Raw genomic sequence first — 22,975 nt, 5'->3', positions numbered from 1 at the left:
TCAGAAGAGGCTGGTGCCCGCGAGGGAAGATAGGAAGAGTGGGGCCTCGGGGGGAGGGATGATGGGGGCGGTGTCAGAGGTGACCTCCTCTGGCTCGCTGTCCCCATCGTTCAGGTCTTCGCCCAGGTCCGGGATCATTCTGACCGTACTGTCCTCAAAGTGCACCTGCTTCTTCTTGGCCAGTGGGTCAGTTGGCTCCAGAGTCAGCTCCATCAGGGCATCTGGGTGCTGGAGGGCGTTGGGCTTCCTGGTCCCTTTCAGGATGCTCTTCATGTGGATGAAGAGGGAGCCAGGCCCCTCCTTGAGGGCCCCATGGAAGGTGTATGTTTGCTCGGTGTCCCCAGAGCCAGTGGTGCTCACGGCGCTGCCAGAGGGGTCCGTGTACTGCTCTGGCGGGGCCAGCACCTCTGCGGCAGCTTTTCTCTTTTTCCGCTTGCTCAGCAGGAAGTAGGCCAGGCCAGTGATGATGAGCATAGAGCCTGGAAGAGATCTGGGAGGTCAGGATGCTGGACGAGTCCTGGAGAAAAGCCAGAGGCTGTCCACGCCCACCGTCCCAGAGGGCCACTGCGGCACGCCTGTGTGGCCACACTCAGGTCCCCAGTGCTGCAGCCCTCACGCCTGACTTGTCCTCAGAGACCCACATCAGACCCGTGTGGCAGGCCTGATGCCTGGCCAGGGGATGTCAGTGGGGCCAGTGCTGTGCTGGGGCCCTCACCCTGACAGTTAGCCAGGAGACCCTGTGCCCCAGGCCCCTTTCTTGCTGACAGCCGATGCTGGTGCTGCCCGCCTGTCCTCCCATCACCACGCTCAGCCTCCCTCTCAGGGGCGGCTTGTTGGGGCTGGACCTGCAATGCTTTCGACACACCTGGACTCTATGTTGCATACTGGGCCCAACTGCTGAACTGGGCTTCCCTCCATTCCCAGGAGTGGGGAGATCCCGCTTTACTGCCCGCTGCCCTACAAACATGGAGGAAATGGCAAATCCCTGTGGGTACAGCTGGCACAGTGTTGGCTCCCCTCCTGGCCCCTCATGTAGCCTCCAGGCCAGAGGTCCCTCTGTCTCCTGCTGGCATCCCCACCCTGTCCAGAGGAAGGGGTGAAGGTGGCTGTCCCGCCTGCCAGGGCCAGGGCCTCCCATGCATCTCACGCTCTCTAAGGAGTGGGGGGCCGTGGCTCGCTGTGGCCTCGGCAGAGCCGAGTCCTGCTCAGGAGTGAAGGCTGCACGGGGTGTCCCTGAGAGGCCATGACAGGTACTTTAAGAGAAACAGCAGGAAGGAAGAGGAGGCTCCACCTTTCCACCTCATCTCCAAGGGCGGTCTGCTTCCTGGCACTTTTAGATGGGTTGTGAGGAGGGGTGCAGTTTTCACAGCTAAGGAGGAGGGAGAAGGGTCCTAGCAGAAAAAATCATTGTCAAAGCCCAGGAGGTGGAAGCATCAAGTGCTGGCTTCTGAGATCAGAACCTGGGCTGACGAGCAGGGCGAATGGGGTGGGAGAAGAAGATGGAGTTGCAAGGGTCTTGGGGGATCCCATTTGGTGTGCCTTTCAAACCAGGCTGAGGAGTTTGGACTTGAAGGGGTAGGTGCTAAGGAGGCACAGAAGGGTTTGGATGGAGAAGTGACTATCTTGCTCCCTCTGAACGTTCAGACCACACACAAGCATTGGAGAAAAGGTCAGTTCGCTCTTGTGGGTAGAGCCTCTGGGCGCCTATAGGAAAGATGCACTTCTTGGGACTTTCCTACCACTTGATCAGTTCCTCATCCCTATGATCCATGCTAGAAAGGGCAGAGGGGCTAGTGGGGCCCTGGAGCCAGCATCACTGCAGGTCCATGAGAGCGGGATGCAGCCCCTTCTGCTCAGAGCCTACCTGCAGTGGGGGCTGCCTGCCTCCACTACCTCCTGGAGCTCCTACCTGGGATGGTCACGTGCCAGACCAGGACAGGGTGGAGGAAGCAGGCCACAGAGAGCAGCATGTAGGCCAGGAACCTCTGGAAGCAGCCCAGCCAGTGGGCCTTCTCCCTTGCTCTGTAGGCCAGGGACCCTGGCTGACACCTGGGGGGAGGAAGTCCAGGATTGGCAGGGAGTAGGCAGCGACCCAGGAAAGCCCCAGCAATATATAAAGCCACCAGAGTCTGGAATTGGGTCCTATTATGGCCATGTTCCCTGCAGTGGCCTCTGGTTGAACACCCCCAGGGGCTGAAGACCTCACTGTGGGTTCCACAGTTAGGGGCCTTGCCTGAGCCTTTCCAGAGGGTGTCCAGCAATTTTGTGAAATGCAGCCCAGACATGCCTGTTTGGCCCAGGGGGGAGGAAGGTAAATGCTCTCAGGATGCTGCAAAGGCAGTGGGGAGAAGAGTAGGAGACTCAGGGGCACACTGGGAAGTCCACAGTGTAGTGCAGAAAGTGTGCAGTACAGGAGACACCTGGCTGGGACAGTTGTAAGGGTTGTGCACTGCACAAAGGGCCTGGCCACATGGGTGAGAGGGCTGGAATCCAGCTGCACCCTACTCAAAGGAGCCTTGGCTAGGCATGAGATGGCATTGTCCCAAGGGGGCTTCTCTGTTAACTGACATGCAAGGACCACACGTGGGCCTGGCAGAGGCCTGATGCTGGGCAGTTTTCCTTAGGGGAGCTATCTCCAGGCTGCAAAGGAGGAAAGTGTTTGCCTTTAGGTCCATCTCCTTCATCCTCTGAATTGGCTTGGAGCGGGGCTCTGCACACAGCCTCCTGCCCAGTCTGGCTTTGGGGGAGTGGTGTGGGCTGGCGGATGACGTGTTGGACCAGAGCACAGCCCTCCTCCCACATTCTGCGGCCATGGCTCATTGGTGCCCTCTGGTGGTCATTATTTTGTAACAAACCCTGGCTGGGAGTGGAGGGACTCCAGAGACGGTACACCGCCCCTTCAGGCCCGGGGCACCTCCCTGCCCTGCCCTGAGAAATTGCAAAGGTCCTTTAGCAGTGACATTCAGCAGAAATGGGGGAGGCCTGCTGCCTCAGGGCGGCCTTGCACGATGCCAGGACAGCTGGATTTGAAGCCTGGCTTTTTAGCTGACCACCTAGAGACCCAACTGTCTAGATTCTGAGAACTGTGGCCAGGGGTCAGTCCTTGGCCACCCTGATGACAGCTTCCATGAACGGAGCATGACTGGGCAGAGGTATAGGCCTCTGTGGCCATGTGGTTTCCCAAGATTCTGAAAAATCTGCATTCCTGCCTCACAAACGGGCATGGAGGCAGGCCCTGACTTGTCCCTGGGTCCCAGCAGGAGGCAGAGTCAGTTCTCAAACCCAGCTCTGGCTGCTCCAAGCTGGCTTTCCGCGAGGTACTCGCCCCGTGGTAGATGACTCAGACGGGGGTACAGTGACTGGTTGAGGATGGGGATGGACTCTGTCGGGGGACTCTGGGTGGGGTCAGGCCCTGAATGGATGAGTCAGTCCGCTCCGTGGTTGGGAGAAGGGAAAAGGGGACCACTGAGCTCCACGAGCCTGAGCCCATGTCCAGGCTGGGGCTCGCGGCAGGGTCGGGAGGGAACCTGTCCATGGCTGCTTCGGGAGCAGAACATCTACCGGGTCGTGGTCTCGTGGGTGGAGGCATCTGGGAGTGTCTGGGGCTGGGGGTGGGAGTGGGGCCGCTCTGGAGGCTACTTACTGGAAGCAGATGGCCAGCAGCTGAGCCACGAAGTAGGCCCCTTCACTCACGGAGACGGCGGCTCCTGTAAACCTGTGGCGGAGGCAGGTGAGGGAGGCCGGGTACCCTCTGACCCTCCCTTCACTTCCCTCGGCTGTCTTCTCCCAGCGCCTTGGCCTCCTGGGCCTCTGTGTAGCCGAACAACTGACCAGGAGTTTCTTGACCTAATCTTGTCACCCAGTCAACATGCACCAGAAGCTGCCTGGACGCCAGGGCCTGTGCTGGGTTGGGCTGGGCCGGGGCCCAGAGATAGAGGAGGGAGCTGCAGGCCAGCAGGGGAGACAAACTTGTCCCCTACACTGTTGCTTGGACACCGGCAGGCACATCCTTCTACCCAGTGTCGCCAGGGCTGACACCGACTGCTGGTTGTCTGAGCCTTAAAGCTGGGTCCCTTGCCTTCTCATCATCCAAACAGTCACCAGCAGGGGCTGACTGTGTTCCTTAGACAGCCTGAGAATCACTCCCATTCTTTCTGGTCTCACCTGTACTGAATTGGACACTGCCCCCTGAATCCTTATACCAGCTTCCCCTTTTGGCTTCCCTGACTCCCTGACCCTCACCTCCTGGCCTCTGTTCCTCCAATCTATCACCATCAAGCTGCCCGAGGGCTCCTTCTGAATCTGATATTCCTCCGCATCCAGACTTCTTCAAAGGCTCCTCTGCTTCAAGTGTGGTCTGGGGATCCTGCAGTCAGAATCTCCTGGAGATTCCTGGGCCAGCCCCAGACTGTATATATCAGAATCTTTGGAGGGGAACTTACATTTTTTTATTGGAGGGTCTTACTGGCCTATAGAAATGAAATTTCTTAGCACGCCTTTGAAAGCCCTACATGAAGCTGTTAGGTGCCACATGGCCTTTGCACAGGCTAGTGCCTCTTGGAGGTCTCCCCCTTTCTTCTCTTGTCCGTTTGACAATGTTAGTTATTTCTCTCTTTCTCCCTCTGACCATTTAGTACTTAATCTCTACCTTCTCCCACTTTCTCTGTGCCTCCCAGTATCTGCCTAGCTCTTTCTCCTCAGCTTTTAAATGGTAATAATTAATTTACATAATGAATACATGGCGTACATTTCTAAGGGCTTTACAAATACCAATTCATTTAATGATTTTTGTTAAATCACTGTGATTACCCTCAGTTTACAGCTGGGGAAACTGAGGCACAGGAAGGTCAAGCCCCTTGCTTATGGTCACATAGCTGATCAGTAGTGGGCCAAGATTCGAACCCAGCACTCAGACTGCAGAGCCTGTATGCCTACCAAGCGCACCAGAGCATGTGTTTTTTTTTTTTTTTTGCGGTACGCGGGCCTCTCATTGTTGTGGCCTCTCCCGTTGCGGAGCACAGGCTCCGGACACACAGGCTCAGCGGCCATGGCTCACGGGCCCAGCCGCTCCGCGGCATGTGGGATCTTCCCGGACCGGGGCACGAACCCGTGTCCCCTGCATCGGCAGGCGGACTCTCAACCACTGCGCCACCAGGGAAGCCCCAGAGCATGTGCTTTGATAAACAAGTGACATTGCCTTTTTCTATGTCCTGGAGTAGAGGGGGAAACTGAGGCTTTGGGAATAGAGTGGCTCATTCAGACTTCCCAACTGGTGCTACAGAGGCTGTGCCTCTTGAGGCCAGGGATGCTGGGCCACTCAGATGAGGCAGTGAATCCAAGCAGGGAGCCCTGCCCTTGTAGCAACATCCTACACACGAAGGCCTCTGCTCAGGGTTCCATGCTACCCATGTGCACCCTTCAGCCACCGTTTGTGGGTAAGTGTGAGGAAGGTGCTGAGGGGCCTCTTTGGAAGGAGGAAGACAGGAGGCAGCAGGGGTAGAGGAGAAGTGGAGAAAAGCCCGGAGAAAACCAATGACAGGTCCGCTCCTACTGGTGCCTACTCGCGGCCATGGCCCCTGCTTGGCCCTGGGGACACAGAGCAGGAAGTGACAGTCTTATGGGGAGATGCTCCAGTAGACGGAGAGAACACAGTGGCAGAACTCTGAGATCTGCAGGGGTGGGGGAGATTGTGAGTATGGGAGGAGGATAAGTGGAAGAAGGAGTGAAAAGAGGAGGGAGGGACATTTGGGCCTTTGGGTGTCCCTTGCGGAGTGAGTGGGGTGTGAGTAGCAGGAGGGATGGGCCAGGTGGGCAATGGGTGCCCATCCCAAGGGGTAAGAGCAGGGCATGGGTGGAGAACATAGACTAGTTTACAGTAAGGGGCAAGGGTCTTGAGGGTGGAAGAAACATCGTCTAGGACTGGACCACAGAGTGACCAGATGGGCACAGTGTCCCCTCAGCACAGGGACGGAGCAGTCAGGAAGAGGCAGGGTTCTGGGTAGAAAACAGTCTGCATTAACCAGCCATGGATCTGGACTGTTCCATAGGATAATACCCTCCACCTCTTACCCGAAGTGGATGTTTGTGGGTGAACTAGGCAGCCATGTGGAGAGGAGGAAGGCCCGCCCTGCTTCTGGATTCGAGGCAGACAGTGCACCGTGGCCAGGCACAGGCTCAGTAAGATGTGGAGGCCCTTCGGAGCAAGGAGAAGCCCCTTCCAGCCAGCAGGGGCTCCAGGCTCGGGGAGGCTTCCCAGGGTGAAATGCAGGGAGGAATGACAGGCTTTGGGAATGCCGGAGTGGCTGGGAAGGCACTCGTGTACTTTACAGGATGGAGCAATGGCTTAGAGGGGAGGTGATGTGGGTGAGTTTGAGAAGACAGAAACTCCTGGGGTGTAAGTTGAGTGACAAGAAATAAGGTGGAGGCCAGAAGATGGCAAAGGAGTGTGGGCTGGAGGCTCTGGGATCCCTTGAAGGTGGACAGAGGGACCAGGTTTCTAGGTGGCAGTGTGGAGATGGGCCAGAAGGGTGGAACGGAGTTGTGGATGGGGTGTGATCCATGTAGCAAACCAAAGAGGCTCCCTGGGGCAGGAGGGCTCCTTAGGACATAGACCAGGCCACCGTGATGAGGGTGGGTATGGAGGGGAGGAGCTGGGGGGCAGAGGATGCAGCCTGGTGACCCTGCAGGCAGGCCAAGGCTCCCTTAGGATGGAGCTGCTGAGAAGCTGGGCTGTAGAGCCCGCAGGGACCCCAGGCTCTCCTCATCCCTCTGGGATACCACTGCACAGCGATCTTTTTCCCACTAGGGGGCGTCTGTAGAGGCAGCTGGCAGAGGAGAAAGGACAGAGGCTGAGACACTGAAGGGACCCAGGTGGATGAATCTGGGCCCTGCTGTTCATGGGCTTGGTGATGTGGGCTGAGCTGCTTACTCCCTCTGAATTTTTTTTTGTTTTTAATCTGCAAAACGGACTATATGCACTTCTTCTGTAATGCTGTCAAAGGTAAAGGACATAAGGTAAATAAAACATTTAACTGTGCTTGGCGTGTAGAGGAGCTCAAATAGATAGTCCTTTGAACTGATTCCCCAATCTTTAAAACAAGAGCTTGGTTATTGTTTTCTGAATAAAGACATGATTGAAGAGATGGATGGATGGATAGATGTATGGATGGATGGGTGGGTGGATGGATGGATGGGATGCTAGTTGGTTGATTTACAAGATGATCTGGCTAAAGTCCTTCCCAACAAAGGGATATTCCAGAAGCCACCTCTACTCCTTTCACCTTTGGGACGGAATGGAGCTCGTGTGGGATGGGGGGATGCTGTGGGTGAGTCTCAGCAGATGGACTTGGGGTGAGCTGGAACAGAACATACAGGCAGGGAGGGCACATGCACACATACTCACAGCAGGTAGAAAGCCAGGCTTTTAAACTGTCCCTGGAGGAAGGTCTCAGTGCCCACGCCGATCAACACTAAGGGGAGAAGAAGAGGAGGGAAGAGTGGGCCCAGGTGCTCCAGCCACGGCACTGCCTTGTGCAGGCTCCTTGGACGTGGAGTGAGCCCTCTCCTGGGGATTGGGCACCAGGGTAGGCTCCTCTCCATGTGACACAGGGAGCTGTAGCTGGGAAGGTGCAAGGGAGCAAGGAGGCTTCAGGACTGGTCTCTGGAAACCAGAGGGGTTTCATGCAGCACCCCAGAGGCCTTTTAACCCAGTCTTCCCAGAGCAGATGCCTGTCCTTCTCTGTCCACATTGGTCATGCTGCCACCCCTTTAGTGCCCCTGAAACAGCCCACACTGACAGGCCACCAAGCCCTGGGCTCCACCGGTGTCCTCCACATGCAGCGGCTTCAAGGGCCCTTACCATCCTGTAGGCCCATGTGGGCTGTGTTTCTGGGCCCTAGAGCTTGGCCATGGACCTGCCCCCACCTGTGTTCCCTTTGCCCAGATCACGGTTCTTGCTCTTTCCGTGCCCTCGTTTTCACTTGCTGGCTTGGCGGCTGCATCACGCACTCCTGGTTCATCACTTTGGACCCAGGGCGGATTAAGCCCCTGGGGTTTTGCTGGGACACGAGATGCAGCTCAGCCTCATCTTTCCGCCCGTCTCTTCCTGGCAGTTGGTGTCTGTGCTCAAATACCTGACCTTGCATTTGTACGAGTAAATCCATCTTGGACCCACGTGTGTGGACTTGCTGGGTCCTGGCTGTCTCCTGACTCTCAGGGCTTCACTCAACCAGCCGCAGCCCTGACCCATCCGCCCGCTGATGGAAACGCTCCACGGACAGCACGCAGATGTTCCTCCCGCCGTGGTGACCCACCCCTCAGACCTCTTTCTGGCCCTAACTGATTACAGCCCACGCACCCTACGTTTCTCCCTCTGGGCTCTGACGACCCACGCTGGTATTTGCCGAACAGTGACTTTAGCTCGTCTGCCTCCCAGAGAGTCAAAGATGGCGGGACTGGGCTTCTGTTCTCGGCTGCCCGTGTGTGGCCCGTCATCTCTGCCGCGCGGGGGGCTGCTTCCCTGGGCCTGATGCCTCCTCTTTGCCCTGGCGGATTCTCTGTATAAGCACCCATGCTCAGGTGACCGGAGCCCTTTGCCCACTGCGGAAATGCTGTCTCCTGAAATGCAGGGTGGAGCTGTTCACTCAGGTGCCAGCACCTCCTCCCCTCCTTTCGTGGGGGGATGCGGAAGTACTTCAGGGAGAAGGGGACAGAGCTCTTCCATCGAGGAAGGGGGTGCCTATGTATTCTTAGTGATGGGGGTTCCAGCGCTCCCCGTGCTTATGGGCCAGGGCGGTGGAGGACACTGTCCTCTCCAGGTCCTAGCCACTTGCTGGCTTGTCCCAGGTGAGGAGTCAGGGATGCCACACAGCCTCGCTCCCCTCTGCAGTGTTAACGTGACCTGTAGAGCACTCAGTGGCTGATACACAACGGTCACACGTGTCCTGGTTCCTCACAGCAGCCCCGCAGCACAGGGAGTTCTATACTCCCCATTTCATAGGGACGGAAATGAGGCTCAGTTGCCTTGTATAGTTCCCCCAAGGACACATCTAGAAAACAAAGGACCGACAGAGCAAACTTGAGCCTTCTGGCTCCAGACGATGGGCCATTTCCTGGTTTCCACTGTCTACCTGTGTGTGTGTGTGTGTGTGTGTGTGTGTGTCTGTTACGCAGGCAAATATTCACGTATTTAGTTTTCACTGTGTCTCCTGTCCTGTTCCCAGCACTAAGCATTTATTAACTTATGTAATCATCATAGCAGTCCTAGTACTGTTACCCTCACTTTACAGAAGAGGAAACTGAGGCACAGGGAGTATAAGTAAAACAAAGAAACAAACAAACCAATCATGGATGCCTAGGTCAGGTCCTGCATTTCGGTCTCCCATTTGCCAGTTAATAGCTGAGCCAATCTCTCTGAGGATTCAGTAAATTAATTAATGTCAAGCACATCACTGGTGCTCAGTGAAATTACCAATCTTTTGTACAAGAATCCAGTCCAGCCCGGGGAAGTGTCTTCCCACCCAGCGCCCGGGGAAGGGGTCTTCTGCTCAAGGCTGTTGCTTGTGATTGTTCACTTCTGGGGTGAGGCAGGACCTTCATCCACCTTGTAATCTTTGTAGATTTGCATGGGATTCTGGCGATGACCAGCAGATAGCAAGAAGGGGTCTTGGGAACTCAGCCCCTTTTCCTGATTTGCACCCCTTTGGCATATGGAATGCTATTTTGACGTCTTTTGATGGAAACAGAGAGTCAGTAGTCAAAGGGGCATTTCAGGAACACTCTAGAGGCAGTTTGCAGTTAAAAAATGAGAATAACAATAGGGAAAAGAGAGAGCTGGGTTGAGATCCCAGTTCTGTGTGGGTAACGGTGGATAAGTACTTAATTCATCTGAGCTGGGTTTACCATCTGTGGAATGGGGAGAATTCGTTGTATCTCCTAGAGTTGTTGCTTGGATTGGAGAAAAAAAACGGGTCTGAAAACCTGGGATTTGTGCTCATAGATGTCACGTGGCCCATACACACAAGCTCCTTCCTCCCTCTACCTCTGGCCTGGGCAGCTTTCCCAGCCTCCAGGTAGCCCATTTTGCATCAAGGAAGGTGGGGTCACTCTTCCAAAAGCTCTCAACCAACAGTAAACATGCTGGATTCTGCAAGCCCAGGGACAGAGATATGCCTTTTGGTAGGGCGAGGAGGGCAAGGGGGTGAAGTCAGAGACATGACCCCTCAGGTCAGGAGATCTGTAGGGGGTTCTCACGGGAGGCCATAAATCCCTTTGACACTGGGGCCAAAGGGTCCCCCGCTGGATCCTCCCAGTTCTGGGGCTCATGCTCTCAGAGGCAGACCATGTGAGGCTGAGGCAATGCTTCTGTCCCCCTCATCCATCTGTCTGCTTGTGGCCTCCACCCAGCTTCTGCCCGCAGCTGCCTGCCCAGGCTCCATGGTGTCTCCTGACAGCTATTCCTAGACTGTGCTTCCATCTCGTCTTCTGTGGTTTCACAGGGCTCTAGCTCTGAGCAAAATGGGCCAACCTACAACAGCCACTCACCCCAACAAATGACGCTGTGACCCTTGCCCTGAGCTGGGCCCGGGGACAGAGGAGATGAGATTGAGAATGGAGATGGGGGACAAATGCCATACATGTCCCCAGAATCAGGGCTTCATTATAACAACTTCTCCATAAGAAAGAATTGCCCCAGAAGAGCCTTGATCCTGGGCGGCATTGTTCTTTGTGCCACAGGGGGTGCGGGTGCTGGGCGGAGCCACCTGTGCTGCTTTGACACCCCCACGGAGGGGCCTTAGACTCCTTCCATCCCTCCCTGTTGTCTGTCCCTTAGGATCACGTTGCCCCTCATCTCAACCCAACAGAATCATATTACAAGCCCACCCTGGCATAGTCTGGCCCACCCCTCCATCTCACTTCCCCTCCCTGTCTCCAGGGAGGCATCTTTTCTGGCGTCGGGTTAGAAACCAGCATCTGTGGACAAGCCTGTCCTCTGCGTCTTATTCCCCGGCCTCTAGTTTCTTTCCCTCCTGTCTGGGCCGAGTCCGACCACAGCACAGTAGTTTCTTCTCCCAGAGGCCAGGGCTTTCTTCTGAGTTGCCTTCCTGAGCTGTTCGTTATAGTTCAGACTTAGCAGGGATCAGAGATTCTGGACCTGTGGTGCAGGCCTGGGCCAGGCACACACCGGAGCATCTTTCGGGCATCCTGAGGCTCTGGTCCAGAGTGTGGGTCGATGAAAGCTATGGGCGTGCAGTGCTGTGACAGAGAACATGAGGCTTGATCAGAAAAGCAGAGTCCTGGCTCCTCAAGCAAACGATAACTCCCTTCCTTGCTTCCTATTCCAGAAAAATGGGGATGATACAACACGCATAACTGACTAGGAGCCTCAGGCTTAGTAAATTATAGAGAGTTGTGCGAACGTAGATGATGGCTAATGGAGTTATTAGGAGAGGCAGGTTGTTCCCATCAGTAGTCTCAGGGGAAGGGGAGGGTTTATTCTTATCCTTTCCTTCCGTTAATACATGTTTTTTTGTGGCTCAAGAGCTCTTCTCTATGTATTGATGTTGTTCATTGATTTTCCTGTCTCGGGTCCCTTCTGCAGGCCTGATTGATACAAGTGGCCCAAAGCCCCCTCTACCGGTACATCTCATGTGTTAAGCCCCTCTGTGCAGCCTGCTAAGGGCCTGTGTGCTCCTGAGGATGGGGCCTGTCTGTGGCACTAATGGCTAAAGGGCTATCTCCAAGGCTTCTGGCCTCGTGCTACCTTTGCCTCAGGGCCGATGTCATGGTTGGCTGTAGCTTATCTGTTCTGACTCCATCACTGGGTTGAGTTTTGACACCTGTCTTGCATTCAGTGCAGTGCCCTGGTGGCAACATAGGACACTTCACAGAGGTCACTAGAGGCCACGCTAACTGGCTTTCCATGCCAGGCAGTGGTCTTGGCCCTGGATGACTGGGGAGCTGGGTGAGTATGTCATATTCACTGCTGCTAAGGGCACCTCATAACTCCCCACATCGTATTTATTGCTTTTCTTCATCCTCAGCTATGGCATATCTCCTACTGGTCTTAGTGTCTGTAGGGACATCTCAGGTAGGGACACACTGATCTGATGACAATGGCTGGGGATGGTTCAAAGGGGGTCACAGCTGACTGTAGACACGAAGGCTAGGTTTGCACCATTTCTAAGAACACAGAGATGTTGGAACTAGTTGCTAAGAATCCAATGAGACAATAAAGTAGTAGCTGCAGGTTTCTTAACTCAGGAGAAGTTGTGGCAGATGCTAAGCCTGGCAGGGAAGTTTACCAGTGTGTTGAGAGCCATTCAGGGGACACCTATGAGGCAGGGTTCAGAGACACTATGAGAAAAGGCCAAGATTTTATAGAAGAAAATTCTAGATATTCAGTTAGAAGAGAATTTAGAGTATAGGGTGGCCCTCAGTGCCCTCCAACCCACTCACAAGCCTGCTTAGGGAGAATTTCCTGAAGGCGAGAGTCCTCATTCTCTACTGGATTCTCTACTATCGACTATAGTAGACCATCCAAGAGGACTATTTTGTTTGGCCTTGTAGATTGGCCAAAGTGCCTGTGGTAGATTGCAATGATGCCCCTGCAAGCCTTCACCCCCTTGGTATCCACACCCTTTGTTATATGACTTTGCAGTCCCTTGCACTGAAGAGAAGTCTCTTTCCCCTTCCCTTGAATCTGGGCTCAGCAATGTGACTTGCTTTGGACAACAGGATGTTATCAGGTACCAGGCAAGCACAGATGGGAAACAGGCTTGTGAACTGGACCTGCTTTCTCATGCCTCTGCCATTATCATGGGCACATGGCCAGGCCAGCCTGCTGGAGCACAAGGGACCTTATCATCCCAGCCAAGGCCAGTCTAGACAAACCAACAGCTGTCTGACCCTCAGATAGGTGAGTACACCCAGCCTACGTTAGCAGAGATGCCTAACCTACTCGCCCAGATGTGTGAATGATAAAAGCTTATTACTCTATGCCACTAAGGTTTTGCAGTTGTTACACAGCATTATTCTGGCAATAGATAACTGACACATCCACTATTAAAAACAGCTTTATTGAGGTATAATTGACATGCAACAAACTGCACATATTTAAAATGTGCGATTTGGTAAGTATTGACATATGTGTATACCAGGGAAACCATCACTCCAGTCAAGATAGTGAACATATTTATCACCCCAAAAGTTTCCTTATATCCTTGTAATCTTACCTTCCAATGCTTCTGTCCACTCCCAGGGAAACACTGTATCTATTTAGATAATAATATAGCTTTTCGTTTTTAGTTTGTTAATATGGTCAATTACATAAATTGATTTTGGAATATTAAAGCAACCTTACATTTCCGGGATAAACTGTACTTGGTTATGTATATTATATTTTTATATATTTTAATTTGATTTGTCGGAACTTTTAGAATTTTTACATTTATGTTGATGAGGGGTATTAGTCTATAGTTTTCTTTTCTCATCATGCCTTTTTCTAGTTTTGGTATCACTATAATGATACTTCACAGAATGACTTGAGAAGTACTCCCTCCTTTTCAAATTTCTGGAAAGGATGTGTAGCATAGATATTATTTCTTCCTTCAAGGTTATAAAATTCAAGGTTATGAAACCATCTGGGCCAATACCCCACCTTTCGCTGATGACATCGTTTACGTGGAGGGACTCTACAGACCTTTGCTGATGCCATCGAGGATACTGACCCTCAGGCAGAATAGCATCCTTCTTGTAGAGACCCACAAGGGGAAATTTCTTCTAGGTCTTGATTTCAGGTCACAGTATTTGGCTGAAGTATTTGACTCTTATTCTTTCTTGCATTTAAAGAGAATGTATCTGCTCACTCTTCCACATGGCAGCTTTCCCGGCACTAGAAAACAATGACCATGCCTCCAAATGTTCTTTCTCCATGCCACACATACCATGTTTCTTTCTTTTTTTTTTTTTTTATTGGAGTATAGTTGCTTTACAATATCGTGTTAGTGTATACTGTACAGCAAAGTGAATCAGCTATATGTGTACATATATGCCCTCTTTTTTGGATTTCCTTCTTATTTAGGTCACCACAGAGCACTGAGTAGAGTTCCCTGTGCTATACAGTAGGTTCTCATTAGCAATCTATTTTATACATAGTATCAAGAGTGTATATATGTCAATCCCAATCTTCCAATTCTTCCCACTCCCTCTCCTTTTCCCCCTTGGTATCCATATGTTTGTTCTCCACATCTGTGTCTCTATTTCTGCTTTGTAAATGAGACCATCTATACCCATTTTTTTTCAGATTCCACATATATGCGTTAATATACGGTATTTGTTTTTCTCTTTCTGACTTACTTCACTCTGTATGACAGTCTCTAGGGCCATCCATGTCTCTACATGTTTCTTTATCCGACCTTTACCTAGCCTATGGCAAGCTAGGAAGGCTCAGGGGAAAGCCCCAGGAGGGCTCCATCTCCCCAGCATCAGCCATTTGCTCCTGACTACATTCTTTTTTGATAACAGCCCTCTTCAGATGGTTGCACAGAGCTAAAGAAAAATCTTAAAAGAACTGTCAGCCCATGAAAAATAAAATGAGGCTACCATCTTTCTTCTGGTTTCATCACTACATGTGATGCAGAAATAACTAATGTGCTGTGGGATGACCTTAATGTCCCAAGCGCAAAATGTGAAGAAAAATGTTACTCAGTGTTAAGACCGTTCATAGTCTAGCCCCTTCCTCCCCTTCCAGCCTCCAGGGTCATATGTTAGCTTGTTCCTTTCCTCTGATCTTTCTTCTTTTTCCATCCTGCAAGAAGATCTCATTACTCACACTGTGCCATCCCTGTGTCCTGCACGTTCTTCTAAAATTAACCAGCGCTGAGTGAGAATCTAGGTGCCATGAAGTTTGCTGCTTTAGTCATTGTTTCATTGAATGCCCACGTTCTCAGAGCGCAGATGCACTTGTTATTCCCATTTCATAGATGAGAAAACTGACATTTAAAGTGATTAGCTGACATGCCTAACTAAGGTCACACATCTACTAAGTGGTAGAGAAGGACACAAATTCACCCTCTCAAACACTAGGCTGCAGTGTTTGGCACTGGAATATGTATTTACTAGCTTGTCTCCCTGGTCACCTCATGCGCTCCTCTAGGTTAGAGGTCATACCATCCTAATCTATGTGTCTACATTGCACAAAGTGGGGGCTCAGCCAATGTTTGTCAGATAAATGAATCCTAGGTGGAGATCCAGATTTTTTGTTCTAAATCTAAGAAGGAGGACACAGGCATAAATAAGTAAAGAAAGAAATGCTTGAAGTAAATTATATTATCTTCCAGTGGTAAGAGGGTGGAACTAAGGAGGGGGTATTTCATTTGCCCATTGGGACAATCAGACTGGAAAACAGTCCACATCCACTTACAGGATCTGAAAACAATACGTTCTTGCCTGGTAATAAACCCACCTGTGGACGTGTTGGAGCGCATGAAGCTTCCTTAGATGGCAGGAGGTGGTCACTGAGATATACATATAAGAAGGCTGGAAATTAGCAAGGAAGGCCCAAGATGATTGCCTCAGAAGCATTCTTTTTTTTTCTTTTGAAGGCTTTGAATAGGGCTAAAGTCAAACTATGCATTTGTTGTACTCTTTAAAAAATAATGAGAACATCTGGGTTTAAATGCTTCTTTTATCCTAGACTATATTAATAAGCCTCCATTTGAATGGAATGTGGCAAGGAATGGGGCTGTCAGGAATGTGGCTCTGTCCTTTATGTAGAGAAGAGGTGAAGGGGTCAAAAACCTGGAACAAAGCAAAACTCCTAAGTGATCCCAGGTTGATCGAAAGTAATTGATTTCTGGCAAGCAGGACTTGCTTAAAATGGCTTTGTCTGAAGCCCGGCTCCTGTCCTCGTTGGCTGAGTGGTGCCCTTCTCTTGGGAGCTGTGTGCCGACAGCCCTCAGATGTTCCGCTGCATCACTGCCCTGTGAGTGGGCAGACTGGGGCTCCAACACCAGATCTGCTGTTTACTGGCTGTGTAACTTCTCCCAAACTACCTCAACATTCTGAGCCTCAGTTTCCTCATTTGTAAAATAGGATTTAGCTCAGCACTCGGCCCTCACAGGTACTGGTAGGGCTGCAGCAAGATAATGGCTTTACAGCAAGTTGTCAGTCATGTACCTCTGGACCCATACATGGAAGGTCCTACTGCAATAATTCCTTCTGGAAATTTGTGCAGATTTGTCTGTCCCCAGATGAGGTCCAGGTGTGGGTTTGGCTGGAGATGGTCGTGGTGGTGCCAGTCAAAGCATGCTTGGCAATCATTCACAGACAGAGAATTAGCAGTTGGATCAAATATCAGTGACTTTACAGCTTTAGAGAACAAACTGGTGGTTACCAGTGGGGAGATGGAAGGGGAGAAGGGCAATATAGGAGTAGGGGGAAAGGAAAAAAACGGGTTATTATGGGATTATATGAAATCATGTGTGTGAAACTTTTGAAAGTTGTAAAGCACTCTAGAATTTAAAGAAATTTCATTCAATAAGAAAAGATCGCATAATATTGCAGATAAAAAGAATATCAGTGTCTTTAGATTTCGGAAGTGTCTGGTCAACCCTTCCTTTGCTTCAGTGTAACTATGTCCACTCTCACCATGGCCTCACCTGCCTGAAGCTGTGCATGGTCAGAACTGACCGATGGTGGGGGCACTAGGCTGATAGGGTGGCCTCAGCCAGCCTCTTTGGTACCCTCTGTAGGTCTTGCATTCTGCATCCCATCATTTCGCCAAGACATAGAAAGACATGTCCTTTGGCCTGATTTAGGCGGAAGGCATGCTGATGAAGAGTAGGATCTCAGGAGTAGATAGTCATCAATGGAAATCTTGCCTCTTTGCTTCCTGAGTGTGAGACTTTGAACCAGGTACTTCACCAACCAGCCCTCAGTTCCCCCGCAAGTGCAATGGGGACGAGGATGAGTGTGATGGTGCTTCAAAGGGTAGTTATAAAAAAAAAAAAAGGTCATGAAGAACCTAGGGGTAAGATGGGAATAAAGACACAGACCTACTAGAGAATGGACTTGAGGATATGGGGAGGGGGAAGGGCAAGCTGGGACGAAGTCAGAGAGTGGCATGGACATATATACACTACCAAACGTAAGGTAGATAGCTAGTGGGAAGCGGCCGCATAGCACAGGGAGATCAGCTCGGTGCTTTGTGACCGCCTGGAAGGGTGGGATAGGGAGGGTGGGAGGGAGGGAGGGAGACGTAAGAGGGAAGAGATATGGGAACATGTGTATATGTATAACTGATTCACTTTGTTGTAAAGCAGAAACTAACACACCATTGTAAAGCAATTATACTCCAATAAAGATGTTAAAAAAATAAAGGGTAGTTATGAGGATGAAACGAAATACTTCATTTAAAACATGTAGCCCTGAGCTAGGGTCACGATAGAAACTCAGGTAATAATGTTCATGAGCAGCTGTTACATCAAGAGCAGAGGCTGGAAGAGTGAAAAAACGCCCCCGAGAAGCTTGAGCGAGTTTTGCTCTGAGGAAAGTTGAGAGGCCTCCCCACAGGGCCCAGAGACATTTCCTCAGCAGTTCCTCTTTGCGGGAAGCCCAGGCCTGTCCTTGTGCAAGGACACAGCAGTGAGGAGAGGGCTTTCTCTCCAGGGTCAAGGCCCAGGGAAATGAATCTCCTCACCTCCCTCCGTACCCCAGCCCAGATCTGGAGGGCCTTCAAGGTGTAGCATCTACCCTGACACAGGGAGCTCTTTCCACCCTCTCTCTGCAGGCTTGGGGCAGGGGCTGAGGACTGGGGAGGAAGTTCATGGAGATTCACTTTGGGGGATAAGGAGGAAAGCAGAGGTGCAAAGGGAAGCCAGTCCTGCCTTCCAAGCACAGGATGGGGACCAACCTCGCTGGATAGGCCCCTTTCTAATTTTATGGAGGAAGTGCGCCCTGGGCCTCAGCGCTCCCATCTCAGTTGAAACCCATTTTCCCAGGTGCCCCCCTCCTGACAGTTAATGAGAATGAAACACAGGGTTGAGCCTCCCCTGGGGCCTAAGTCTCTGACTCGGATGTCATGACCCTGTCTTCAGGTGGACAGAGTGAGAACCTGCCGGAGGGACGGGCACGTAGGGATCCGGCATGTGTACTGGCAGGTGTGCAGTGCTTCCAGTCTGTTCCAGTGCAGTTCCCCGGCTGTGTCTTTTCTTTGGGTGGCTCCTGGTGCCACATCTCAGCAACAGAGGGACACCCAATGCCTTCCATGGCCAGGCAGGGGATACAAATGAATGACACCAGCCAAGTGTAAGTCAAATAACGAGGAGTGGGTCTGTGATGACCTGGAAAGCCTATGACTTCAAAGGGAGAGAATTGCCTCATTTTCTAATTTTCAAAACACTTCTGCCTGGGGGCAATCTGCAAGGCCTGTTTACCCTTCTCTGGCAGTGGCAATGCTCTGTCTGCGCCCACTCATGGTGTGGGGCTGGTCATGGGGGTGGGACAGCAATGACCCCTGGGACCACTGGACATCCTAATGAAGCTTCATTTAAAAGGGCTGAATGGGGAGGAAGAGGTGAGCTGTGCTTCGGCCACAGCCGCTGGGCCTTGCCATCCTGGTGCATGTCCCCAGGTCCTGGCGCCTTTAGAGCTGCTGACAGTCTCAGATCCATCTGCAGAGGGAAAGGGAAACCAGGAAGGGGCTGCTGGATCAGGAGCTGCCTGGTCCCTGCAGGTGACACTCTGGGTGACCTTGGGTCACATGCTTTTCCTAGTTTCTAGAAAACCCACACTCCTCCCCACAGGCAGACCAGGGCTACCTTAGGTCTCCCAGAGTTTCTGCAAAGTGACAGCCTCTGTCTCAAGTCTGATTTCCTCTCTAGCAGCAATGCCCCTATAAATGAGGTCTGGACTTCTTAACAGAGGATTTCAACAAAAAAGAGGCTTAAGAGAATAAGGAATTTGCAAATCTTACACATTGGAAATAGGCCAGCAGTTCAGTGACGCTGAAAGAAACTCGAGAGTTTCCCAAGATGACTAAAGCCCCTCTTTCTAGCTTCCCACCTGCTCCCAGCACTCTAGAAAGCCCAAACACAATTATTGGAAAGCCTGGCCATTAGAAGGCAATATAGTAGCCTATATTTAGCCTGGATCCTATATCAAGATCAAGGGAGAGGACCGTCTTCTGCATTGACAGTGGCCCTCTGCACAGAGATAAGGGCTGTAGTTCAGAGAAGTTTGTGTGTGTGTGTGTGTGTGTGTGTGTGTGTGTGTGTGTGTGTGTGTGTGTATGTGTGGCTGCAGACCCTTCCACTGGCTGGGATAAATTGGACTTTTAAACTGTCTGTAGCTAATCCATTAAAAGTTTATATACCTCTTAAAACAGCTTCCCGACAGGAGCCAGGTCTCCCCTCTGGGCAGAGCGTGGCAGGGGGAAGTGCCACTGTGATTTCTGACAGATGAAAGAGGTGCATTTTACATATTTAGAAACCAAGGCATAGAGGAGGGCAGGGTGTAGTCAAGATCAACGGTGGTAGATGAGGACTCAAACCCCAGACACAGGCACAGAAGCCCTACTGAGGGTTAACTTCCCTTCCCCAGGATGGGCATTTAGGGACCTTGGAGCTCATGTAGGTGACAAGGTGGTTCTGATGGAGGCTGGACCTGGCTCCCCTACTCGTTCATTTACTAAGGGCCCTCAGCAGAGCAATTCCAGACCCGTCCTGGTGCCCACTGGATGGGGCTTCCTGCCCTGGGAAGCAGGAGCTCTTTGGGCAGAGTCCTGGCCTTTTTAAAAATCCAGCCATCAGGGCTTCCCTGGTGGCGCAGTGGTTGAGAGTCCGCCTGCCGATGCAGGGGACATGGGTTCGTGCCCCGGTCCAGGAAGATCCCACATGCTGCGGAGTGGCTGGGCCCGTGAACCATGGCCGCTGAGCCTGCGCGTCCAGACCCTGTGCTCCGCGACAGGAGAGGCCACAACAGTGAGAGGCCCCGTACCGCAAAAACAAAAAACAAAAAACAGCCATCAGGGTTCCAGGCCGGCTATCTCTCTGACCTGTAGCATGACCTTGGGCAAGGTCACTGCCCCTATTTGAACTTAGGTACTCCTTCTTGTAACAGGAGGGGTGGTATTAGACCATTGACAGCAGGCCTCCCTGTGCCAAGTCAGGGCTAATTGCTAGAAGAGCCTACTGGCCAGCATAGCAGTAAAGCTGGCCCTGAACCCAGGGAATGACACAGATCCCCACTGAGCTCTGAAGTATGTCCTGGGGCTTCTCCCAAAAGGTTTACATCCTCAGTTCTACTTAGCTATGCTCAGTTCATGCATCCTCGACTCTCCAAAACACCTGGCTAGCAGACTCAGTTATCTCTATCATAAAGATTAGAAAGCGTGATCCCAGAGGGCCCAGGTGGCTCTCCCAATGTCACACATCGGTGAGCAACAGGGCTGGAGTAGGAACCAGCACTGTTTGGGTCTGAGCTGGGAGCCATTTCCCATTTTCCAAGACCCATTCGTAAGATTGTGTGTAATGGTGGGCAAGGACTTGATCGGCAGTGGGTGTCTCTTCTCTGTCCCCAGGGGACAGTGGGGGCCAGAGCCACGGCTCAGAATGCTGCCTGCTCACCTCCCCAACACAGATCCTGGCCACGTGCGGGGCTCGGGCTAGGGTCCAGGTCCGAGCTGGGGAAGTGAGCAGGCAGAGCTCAGGGTCACAGCTGTGCAGGTACTACTGTAACCATCTGTCTTCCCAGCAAGTCGAGCAGCCCCCGGATCAGGCTGGGTGAGGAACAGCAGTCCAGCACGGGGAACCATTTCTCCCCCCAAACCCTCGGTGTTTTAAGGGAAGCCTGGGATCTCTGTGTCCAGCTCTCTAGCTCAGCCTGCCCCGTGTGCTGGGAATTCTCTCTCCATGAAGTGGGGCTGTGGTTCGAAGAAAACAAGATGCACTCCGGTGACCCTTGACTGTGCAGTGAGGCAGCCGATTCTTACATTTGCCCAGCCCTTTACACCTTCACCTTCAGCTCCCACCTCCACCTCACAACAGCCCCCAAGGAGGTGGGGCAGACTCTTTCAACTCATTTCACAGATGACGATGCTGAGGGTTCCCAAGGTTACAGGGATGGTGGGTTGCCAAGCAGAGATTCTGTACCAGACCCCTGGATCCCAGCCCCAGGCTCTCTCCACTGCACCTGCTGCTGCCTTGAAGAGCAGTGTTTCTGGGGTTTGGGGAAAGAAAGTGACGAATATGTGGCCAGGTGTTTCTTCCCATCCCTCGCTGGCTGGCTCCCACCCCTTGGACAGTCCTGTCTGCTGTGCCCAGTACACAGAGGACCGAAGCTGAGGGGTGGGTTCCTACCTGCAGCAGTGGTGATGCCCAGGAGACGACAGGTGTATTCCAGCCCCGTCCAGAACACCTGCAGTTTCATGGTGCAGGGTCCCAGAAAGGCAGGCAGCAGAAGCTCTGGCCCGAGATGCTCCAGGTGGCCTGTGTGCAGCAGGAGGCTGTGGCTACCAGCTCCGGGCTCTTGCCAAACCAGTCCAGGCCACCTCAGCCTGGCCGAGGTGTGAATAGGGCTCACTTTCCCAGCTTGCCAGGTGCTCGGCTTAATCATTACCTTGGAAGAATGTCCCCACTGCTCCACGCAGCCGGGGCCTGGTCTGGAGCTGCTGCGGCCCCAGCGTGGCTGTCTGAGATCAGGCAGATCAGGGCTGGGCTAGAGGCAGCGTGGAGCTGACAATTAACTGTTTCTGGCTGGGAGGGGGGAGCCAGCCAAGGAGTCAGCCCAGGCCGTGCCCTACTCGGTAGCAGAAAGGCGCAGAGAAAGTCGCATCTGGACCTGAGGCCTTCAGGGTCTGAGAGTCAGTGTCTGGAGGGCCCAGTGTACATGCAGGTTTGTGTTTGTGTGTGTATGGGAGAGAGGGATGTGTCTTTAAATCACCAGCAGAAACAACTTTTGAAATGAGTTCCAAGCCTCTATTCTGCTGTATTTAGGTGGATTAGAAAGCTTCCAAGTCTGTGGCAGATTTGGAGTCTGACCAGACATGCTTAGCTCAGGCCCAGCGCCACACACGGACTTTTCTTTATCCCTGACATGCATCCATGACATGTGATGTGGGAAATTACTATAATCTTTGGGAGGTGAGTTGCTATGTCAACAATTAACTAGGTGACCTTGGGGAAACCCAAAGATATGCGTGAGCCTTAGTAACTTTTGCAGAAAACAAATGAGCAGATTTGGTTGGATTGGTGGTTCTCAAAGCACGTTCTGAGAGCTGCTCCAAGAAGCCTATCCTCTAAAATTGGACAATGATGGGCTTTTACTAATTCTTACTTTACTGACACAAGGGATTGAATTATAACAAGTTTTAGTTTTCCTCCCAGGCATTTTTCTGGAATTTTTATGCCTCTGGCCATATGGGGTAGACATCAAAAACAACCAAAGGAGGAGAAAAAAATTCCAAACTAAATTCTAATAATAGAAAACTCAGGCATGGTCCATTTTGCTTTTTTCTTTGTTGAGCATGCGTAAGCCCTCATATAATAAATATTCTTTGCCGTTAAATTATTTTAATTTGATTGATTAATTTGATCAAGATTTCATAGTGTTCCAGAAAGACTACTAATTTTCCTGCGCTGCATGAGTTTAAGAACTTCTGTGTTCACATGATCTTTAAGATCAAGTTTAAAAATGTATGATTTGACCTATGTGTTTATTTCTTTGGTTAACTGACTGAGTTTAATAGCAGACTATGTTCATCAACTCCAAACGTCCCAGTTTCGACAGGTCTTGACACTCTCGCACCTTCCCCCCGGTGCTGGTACCTGAGTCTCTGTGACACAGGCTGAATTGCACAGGTGGAGGTGCTGGGGCCTGGGGTCAGCAGCCTGTGGCTCATGTCCTTCAGGCACCTGTTCTTCCTGAGCTCCGTGGGAAGCTCTGGGTGCCCCACAGCACACCTGGCTTCTTCCTTGCT

At 51.8% G+C, this 22,975-nt stretch overlaps 1 protein-coding gene across 1 annotated transcript; it reads right to left on the bottom strand.

The window, feature by feature from the left end:
• On the bottom strand, nt 1–21,426 carry TMEM72 (transmembrane protein 72; the record flags this gene model as incomplete). The annotated part of the gene is made up of 5 exons (XM_082854188.1): nt 1–479; nt 1,910–2,049; nt 3,644–3,715; nt 7,403–7,469; nt 21,357–21,426. The coding sequence occupies 5 exons, from the start codon at nt 21,424–21,426 to the stop codon at nt 1–3; spliced, it is 828 nt and encodes a 275-aa protein (XP_082710314.1).
• Between the last annotated feature and the right edge of the window lie 1,549 nt (nt 21,427–22,975).

The sequence above is a fragment of the Leucopleurus acutus genome, assembly GCF_964270905.1.
Source record: "Leucopleurus acutus genome assembly, chromosome: 14".
NCBI classification, from domain to species: Eukaryota; Metazoa; Chordata; class Mammalia; order Artiodactyla; family Delphinidae; genus Leucopleurus; species Leucopleurus acutus.
This window is presented reverse-complemented; position numbering and strand designations above follow the sequence as displayed.